This window comes from Gekko japonicus, unplaced genomic scaffold (assembly GCF_001447785.1).
Source record: "Gekko japonicus isolate JY-2015 unplaced genomic scaffold, Gekko_japonicus_V1.1 scaffold3080, whole genome shotgun sequence".
NCBI lineage: Eukaryota > Metazoa > Chordata > Lepidosauria > Squamata > Gekkonidae > Gekko > Gekko japonicus.
Genome location: NW_015160319.1, coordinates 36,444 through 45,236, shown reverse-complemented (window position 1 = coordinate 45,236; position 8,793 = coordinate 36,444). Strand labels below are relative to the sequence as shown.

At 54.2% G+C, this 8,793-nt stretch overlaps 1 protein-coding gene across 1 annotated transcript in view; it reads left to right on the top strand.

Annotated features, from left to right (window-relative positions):
• LOC107115266 (nectin-2-like) overlaps positions 1 to 8,793 on the top strand; it is a 76,239-nt gene that overhangs the window by 65,271 nt on the left and 2,175 nt on the right. Inside the window, exons 6-7 of the mRNA XM_015416935.1 lie at positions 1,373 to 1,436; positions 6,406 to 6,513. Coding sequence (XP_015272421.1) covers positions 1,373 to 1,436; positions 6,406 to 6,513 — 172 coding nt within the window. The remainder of the gene's footprint in view (positions 1 to 1,372; positions 1,437 to 6,405; positions 6,514 to 8,793) is intronic.

Below are 8,793 nucleotides of genomic sequence, written 5' to 3'. Positions count from 1 at the left end.
AAAACCCAGGGCTTTTTTGGTAGCAGGAACTCCTTTGCACGTTAGGCCACACACCCCTAATGTAGCCAATCCTAATGCGTTCCTGCTGTTGGGAGTGGCCTATTATGCTAATGAGTTCCTGCTGGGCGTGGCCAGCTCGGGAGCCAGCCGGAACTCCGTTCCTGTGCGTTCCTGCCCAAAAATAGCTCTGGCTGTTTGTGAGAAAGGGTTGCCAACTTCCCGGTGGCAGCCAAAGATCTCCCGCTATTACAACTGATCTCCGGATGACCACGCTCCCCTGGAGAAAATGTCCGTTTTGGAGGGTGCAGTCTATAGTACAATACACTTCAGCGGTTCCTCCACTCCCCGGGCCCCGCCCCCTCCAGGCCCCTCCCCCAAATCGCCAGGTATTTCCTAACCCAGAGGTTGCAACCAGTGTTCCCTCTAAGCTGAGTGAGTGTGAGCCAGCTCACAGCTTTTTTAGCCTCCGGCTCACCCATTTCTGCCTTCGCTCGGGAAGGGTGGCTCCAGAGCAAACTAATTTACGCAGCAGCCCAATTGCTCACTCGCTCACAACTTTAATGCCAGTCGCTCACAAAGTAGGATTTTTGCTCACAAGACTCCACAGCTTCGCGGAAGCGTTGGCGGCTACCCTAGCCAGCGGGAATTCACTTTACAAATGAAACCAGGGATCAGTCCCTAGGTGAATGTGGGGTTTCAAGAGCCCGTTGGGCTTCTCCCAGAATTCCAAAAGATCTCCAGACTACAAGGTCAATTCCACTGGAGAAAAATGGCCGCTTTGGAGGGCGAGTTCTATGGCACGATAATCCACAGAAGTTAGGGTTGCCAGTCTCCAGGTGGTGGCTGGAGATCTCCAGGAGGTACAACCGATCTCTGGTTTACAGCGGTCATTTCCCTTGAAGAAAAATGGCTGCCCTAGAGGGTGGACTCTGCCATTGGACCCCCACTGAGATCTTTCTCCACCCCAAAAATCTACAGGAATTTCCAAAGACAGAGCTGGCAAATCTAATTTGCTGTAACTTGCAAAGAGGGCTCATCTGATCTAGTCGGGGGTGTAAAGGACTGGGTTCGCCACATGGACGACTCTGACCACAACATCCGTTAATTGTACTTCACACAGGAACTGCAAAATGGCCCTGCAAGGCCAACTATATACACACCCACAGTCTCGTTGGAGGGTTTGAATTTCCCGCCACAGTTGCTATTGGTGAATGCTGGGGGAACTAGGATCCTGGGTTTCTATTGCGTAGAGGAGCTAAGCTCTCTACTGTAGCCGCGGACCCCCGGTGGCGGCCCGCGTACATAACAGGGGGCACCGCGGGGATCCCAAGTTTCCTCCTCAAATCGTTTTCCTTTCCTCTTTCCCCTGCAGCCTGGAAGGCCCTCCAGCCTACAAACCGCCTCCGCCCGGCCCGATGGCTGAGGAAAAGGAGCCGGTGAGTATCTATCCCGTTTGAGTATCCCGTTGAGAGTTTCTAACCCAGGTGGGGTTTATCACCCACTGAACAGGCACAGGAGAACGAGACGGCCGGGGTTGGAGACGGCAGAACGGACTGAACCGCCACCACGGGGGGGGGGGGAATTCCCGGCACAGCATCAAAACCTCCATGCGTGTAGAAAGCTGGAGTGGCAGGGGGAGAGGTGTGCCCCCCCCCTCCTGCTTGTCCTGCAGGCCATTTGTTTGGAGGAATAGAAAAGAGCAAGAGCCCGGGAGCAGCTTAAAGACGAACAAAATATGTGGCAGGGGAGGAGCTTTCGCGAGTCGGCACTCACTTGAGCAGTGACTCCCGGGAGCTCACCCCCGACCCGTGCCACAAATTTTGTTAGTCTTGAAGGTGCTCCTGGACCCTTGCTCTTTTCTCCTGCTACAGACAGACTAACACGGCAACCCGTCTCGCTCTGTTTGGAGGACGTTTTGTCGCAGAGGGGAGCCGTGAGGGCTCTTTTTGTAGCAGGTACTCATTTGCATATTAAGCGACACACCCCTAATGTAGCCAATCCTCCAAGAGCTTACAGTAGCTCCTGTAAGAAGAGCTCTGTAAGCTCTTGGAGGATTGGCTACATTAGGGGTGTGTGGCCTAATATGCAAAGGAGTTCCTGCTACAAAATGGGACCATCCATCCGTCATCGCATAGAGGGCCACCCCTCTACGTCTTCGCAACACCCCTATGAGGTAGTGTATCCGGGGAAATGTGTAGCTGCCATGTCAATCTCCCGAGGGATAAAGAGCTGATAAATTCAAGGGGGCGGGGAGGCAAGAGGCCGAGCCGTCAGCTCTTCTGCCCCAAAGAATCCCGCCTCCCTCTCGTTTTCCTGCCTCCACCAACCTACTTGTACAGGGGCTGCATGAACTTTGCGTTGAGGAGGAAAAATGGGGCCGGGGAGACACACATTCTACCACCTGTAAGAACCAAGCCGACGGGTGGCATTTCTCCTTGCACGTTGGGGTTCCCAACCTCCAGGTGAGGCCTGCAAAGTTACAGCCAGGCTCCAGACGACAGAGAATCGGTCATTTGAGAGCCAGTTTGGCGTCGTGGTTAAGTGCGCGGACTCTAATCCGGGAGAACCGGGTTTGGTTCCCCCTCTCCTCCGCATGCAGCCAGCTGGTTGGCCTTGGATCAGTCACAAGTTCTCTCAGAGCTGTCCTCTCAGGAGCAGTCCTCGAGAGAGCACGCTCAGCCCCGCCTACCTCACAGATTTGTCTTGTTGCGGGGAGGGGAAGGGAAAGGAGAACGTAAGCCACTCCGAGTGAAGGGCAGGGTATAAATCCAGTCTCCTCCTCCTCCTCCAGTCTCCCTGGAGAAAATGGTTGGTGTTTGGGACCGTATGGCATTCTACTGCACTGAGGTCCCTGGCTTCCCCAGATCTCCATGAATCTTCCAGCACAGCGTTGGCAACCCCGCTACACACTGTGTCCCGCTGTGCCAGGACTGGGGCAGCTTTGTACAGGGCTCCCTCAGTCTACGCCTCACCCCCTCCATTGCCCTGTCCACGTAGGCCAGTCCCCACCCCCGTGGCTTTTGGTGGAGGTGGGGGTCCAGCACCTGGCGGTGACAAAGCGGAGAAGCAGACGGGCCCGAGGGCTCCGTACTGAGTCACAGGCCTTTGGAATGGCCCAATAAAGCCAGTCCCTGGTGTCCTGCACCAGATCGGGAGGGGGGGGAGGCATTTTGGTCTGGGCAATGAAACCAAGTCTCCAAGCACGGATGCCAGCCTCCAGGGGGGACTTGGGGATCCCCCTGGAGTTACGGCTTCTCTCCAAACTACAGAGATCAATTCCCCCTGGAGGAAACAGCTGCCTCGAAGGGTGGGCTCTCTGGCACTGCGCCCCACTGGAGGTCCCTGTCCTCCCCAGGTAAAGGTAAAGGCTTCCCTTGCTCGAAAGCCAGTCGAGTCCTACTCTAGGGTTGCGGTGCTCATCTCCGTTTCCAAGCCGAAGAGCCAGCGCTGTCCGAAGACGTTTCCGTGGTCATGTGGCCGGCATGACTAAACACCAAGGCGCACGGAACGCTGTTCCCTTCCCACCGAAGCGGTGCCTATTTATCGACTTGCGATTTCTTGCTTTAGAACTGCTAGGTTGGCAGGAGCTGGAACTAGAGACGGGAGCTCGCTCCGTCACGTGGAACACCCGGGTCTCGAACTGCTGAACTACTGACCTTCCACAGCCTGCAGTTCAGCATCTTAACCACTTGAGCCACCGCAGATCCATGTCCTCCCCAGGCCCTGCCCCCAAATCCCCAGTTGTTCCCCAACCTTGAGCTGGCAAGCGTACACCCCAAGTCCCCCACCGGTAGCCCCAGGGGGACCTGGCGACCCTTTCTCCAACCCCCGGAAGTCTTGATTCAGCCATTCTTCTGGCTTCTGAGATTACAGCTCGCCTTTGGGGGTCAGAAGGGGTTGCAGCTTCTTCTTCGGCACACACAGAAACCAACCAACCAATTTTGATAGATGGACAGACGGATGGATGGATGGATGCAGGGGGGGGGTTGTAGAAAAAGCCCAGCAGGAACTCATTAGCATAATAGGCCACACCCAACAGCAGAAACACATTAGCCTATTAGGCCACACCCATATTAGGCCACACCCCACATGTTACCAGAAGGGTGGTCATCCAACCACACCCACCTTTTGCTTCTTATTCTGTTTACTTTGTTGTCAAAACCCTGGGCTTTTTTTTGTAGCAGGGACTCCTTTGCAGGCTAGGCCACACACCCCTAATGTAGCCAATCCGAATGAGTGTCTGCTGTTGGGTGTGGCCCATTATGCTAATGAGTTCCTGCCGGGCGTGGCCAACTCGGGAGCCAGCCGGAACTCCGTTCCTGTGCGTTCCTGCCCAAAAATAGCCCTGGATGGATGGACAGGTGACAGCCCACTGAATTCTGCTCCCAGTACCCAATTCTACAGCTGTGTAGCGCTAGGCGGGAACTGCAGAATAACATATGCCCCTAGAGATGCCAGCCTCCAGGTGGGGCCTGGGGATCCCCTGGAATTACAGCTCATCTCCAGACTACAGAGATCAGTTCCCCTGGAGAGCGTGGATGCTTCGGAGGGTAGACTCTGTGGCATTATATCATGCTGAGGTCCTTTCTCTTCTCAAGCCCCACCCTCTCCACATGCCACCCTAGGGGTGCCAGCCTCCAGGTGAGACCAGGGCATCCCTCCAGAATTACAGCTCATCTCTAGACTAGAGAGACCAGCGCCACGTGGAGAAAATGGATACTTTGGAGGGTGGACTCTGTGGCATTATATCATGCTGAGGTCTTTTTCCTCCTCAAGCCCCACCCTCTCCACATGCCACCCTAGGGGTGCCAGCCTCCAGGTGAGACCAGGGCATCCCTCCAGAATTACAGCTCATCTCTAGACTACAGAGACCAGCTCCCCGTGGAGAAAAGGCCTGCTTCGGAGGGTGGACTCTGTGGCATTATATCATGCTGAGGTCCTTTCTCTCCTCAAGCCCCACCCTCTCCACATGTCACCCTAGGGATGCCAGCCTCCAGGTGAGACCAGGGCATCCCTTCAGAATTACAGCTCATCTCCAGACCAGCTCCCCGTGGAGAAAAGGCCTGCTTCGGAGGGTGGACTCTGTGGCATTATATCATGCTGAGGTCCTTTCTCTCCTCAAGCCCCACCCTCTCCACATGTCACCCTAGGGATGCCAGCCTCCAGGTGAGACCAGGGCATCCCTTCAGAATTACAGCTCATCTCCAGACCAGCTCCCCGTGGAGAAAAGGCCTGCTTCGGAGGGTGGACTCTGTGGCATTATATCATGCTGAGGTCCTTTCTCTCCTCAAGCCCCACCCTCTCCACATGTCACCCTAGGGATGCCAGCCTCCAGGTGGGACCAGGGCATCCCTTCAGAATTACAGCTCATCTCCAGACCAGCTCCCCGTGGAGAAAAGGCCTGCTTCGGAGGGTGGACTCTGTGGCAGCGCACCTCACTGGGGTCCCTGCCCTCCCCAGGCCCCACCCCCAAATCTCCAGGAGTTTCCCAACCTGGATCTGGCAACCCCACTCAGTTTTGGTGGCCCCCGGGGGGGGGACCCGAGTACCCCACCCTGCGTACGAAGAATAAAATCCTCAACCTGTCCCTGTTTGGGGTGTGGACAGCACCACAGAGGTCTTTATCACATTTCTGGGACCAAACAACCTGTGCATGTGTGTTTCTAGCGGTGTCGTCTCTGCGGCCGACAATGAGGAAGATGTCTCTGTCCGAAAGGTTGTTTAGGAAGGCGTAGGGTGGTGGGGGTGATTTTTAAAATTTAACCCACATCCCAACACTTGTGATAAAAGATAAAAAGTAGAGACATCACCCTGCCAACAAAAGTCCGCATGGTCAAAGCAATGGTATTCCCAATAGTCATGTATGGCTGCGAGAGCTGGACTATAAGGAAGGCCGAGCGCCGAAGAATAGATTCTTTTGAACTAGGGTGCTGGAGAAGACTCTTGAGAGTCCCTTGGACTGCAAGGAGATCAAGTCAGTCAATCCTAAAAGAAATCAACCCTGACTGTTCCCTGGAAGGCCAGATAATGAAGCTGAAGCGCAAATACTTTGGCCACCCAATGAGAAGGGAGCCCTCACTGGAGAAGACCCTGATGCTGGGAAAGACTGACGGTCAAAGAAGACGGGGACTGCAAAGGATGAGATGGTTAGACAGTGTCATCGATGCAACGAACATGAAATTGAGCAAACTTCAGAGGACGGCGGAAGACAGGAGGGAGGGCCTGGCGTGATCTGGTCCATGGGGTCACAAAGAGCCAGACGTGACTGTGCGTCTGAACAACAACAACCCCAAATTTTTCATTTCTACTCAGGGGTGGATGGTTATTCCCAGCTCAGGTTGTTCCCCCTCCTCTTTATCCCCCCCCCACCCGCTCCGTCCTCACCACCTCTCCGGTTTATTCCAGGTTCCCAACCCCCCCGAGGCTGACAGTATCCCGCTCAAAACTCCCTATTTTGAACCCAGCGCCACAGACGATCCCTTTGGAGGGCTTATCACCACCAGCAGAATGGAGGTGAGGGGAAGATGCCGGTTGTGAGGGAAGACCCAGCATCGCACACTGTGGGGCAGGGGGGGCGGCGAAGTGACCAACGCTTCTTGAATGGGATCGAGGGGTCAGGAAAGCGTCTCTGGGTTTGCTTGTATCGAACCCCATTAAGAAGTCAGAGGTGGGTCAGTTCTTGAAACACAGACACACGGCTCCCAGGGATCTGCGGTCATGGTGGTCCAAGTGACGGGATAAATATAAAGATTCAGAGTTTTGGCTTCCCTTTCTTGATTTCCTTCATTTATACCCCGCCTTTCTCTCCCCAAGCGGCCGACATCGTTCACCTCGCCTCCATTGTATCCTCACAACAACCCTGTGAGGTAGGCAGTGCTCCCTCTAAGCTGTGGAGTCTCATGAGCAAAAATTCTACTTTGTGAGCTACTGGCATTACAGTTGTGAGCGAGCGATTTGGCTGCTGCATAAATTAGCTTGCTCTGGAGCCCTCCTTCCTGAGCTAAGACAAAAATGTGTGAGCCAGAGGCTAGAAAACTGTGAGCTAGCTCACACTAACTCAGCTTAGAGGGAACATTGGAGGTAGGTTAGGCCAAGAGCGTGTGACTGGCCAAGGTCACCCAGCAAGCCTCTGCGGGACAGAGGGTATTCGAACCTGGATCTCCAACACCGTAGTCCAGCACTCTAACCACTACACTGCAATGGGCTTTGTCACACCACACTGTCTGTTAAAAACAAACACAAGTTTCTGGTCCTTATGACTGTCGAAACCGCTGAGCCACTCCCTGCCTGCTGAGGTTTCAGAAGCTAGAAGGGGACTAAGCAGGACTTGCTGAGGTTTGCGAGAGGCTTTTTGCCAGGGCTCTTTGTATCTCCTTAGTTTCTATTTCCTGGCAGAACAGAGATGGAATAGAAACAAATTTTTCGAAATTAAATTATATGATATTGTGTGTGGAACAGTCAGGAGATCCCAAAGGATTGTTTGGCGGCCTGAAGCTGTAACTCTTTTTTGGCACCACTAGGTGGCGAGCTGTGCTTGCTTTTAGGCTGAGAGTGCTGTGACTTGACCAAGCTGGCTTCAAGGGAGGAACTGGGGAATTTAACCCGGTTCTCCAGGCTAGAGTCCGCCACGCTTAACCACTACACCAAGCTGGCTCTCTAATAGAAGCCGAAGACCATGCGCAATGCTAGCCTTTAATGTTCAGTATGAAGCCTGTAGATGCTGGTCTCCATCCCTCGCTTTGTGAACCTTCTACATTTCAGTCTTTAGCTTCTAGCTTTGTGATCTGACCTCGGGAAGGAACCCGAGGGGGGGGGCTGCCAAACACCCTCTTCCGGCCCAGATCCAGGAATGGCTCCGTATCCCGTACTCAGCCTGCCAACCTCCAAGTGTGACCTGGAGATCTCCCGGAATGACAGCTGATCTCTAGACTTACAGAGATCGGCAGCTTCGGAGGGGTAGATGCTATGGCAGGTGTCCCCAAATTTTTTTTGAGCCTGTGGGCACCTTTGGAATTCTGACACAAGGTAGTGGGCGCAACCACCCAATGGCTGCTGCAGGAGGCAAGAGCCAGCCACAGGTTGTCAGGGAGCGAGGTCGCACATCCTTTTGACGTGGTGGTGACAGCTGCTGCTGAAACTTTTTTTAAAAATTTGCACAGCCGGTGAGATCTCCAGTGGCCGATTGGGAGCCCAATCAGAAGAAGACTTGGTGGGCGCCCTGACGTGGATAGCCCAGGCAAGCCCGACCTCATCAGGTCTCAGACAAGAAGCACGGCCGGCCCTGGCAAGTACTTGGAAGGGAGACCTCCAAGGAATACCAAGGCCGGGACGCAGAGGCAGGCAATAGCAAGCCACCTCTCTGAAACGTCCACGCCCCACTAGGGAGTCGCCAGAAGTCAACCATGACTCCCAGCAGGGCTCTTTATGTAGAAAAAGCCCAGCAGGAACTCATTAGCATAATAGGCCACACCCAACAGCAGAAACACATTAGCACATTAGGCCACACCCCTGACAGCACAGCTCATTAGCACATTAGGCTGCATCCCCATGTTACCAGAAGTGTGGTCATCCAGCCACACCCACCTTTTGCTTCTTATTCTGTTGACCTTGTTTGTGGTCAAAACCCAGGGCTTTTTTTGTTGCAGGAACTCCTTTGCATGTTAGGCCACACACCCCTAATGTAGCCAATCCTAATGACTTCCTGCTGTTGGGTGTGGCCTATTATGCTAATGCGTTCCTGCTGGGCGTGGCCAACTCGGGAGCCAGCCGGAACTCCGTTCCTGTGCATTCCTG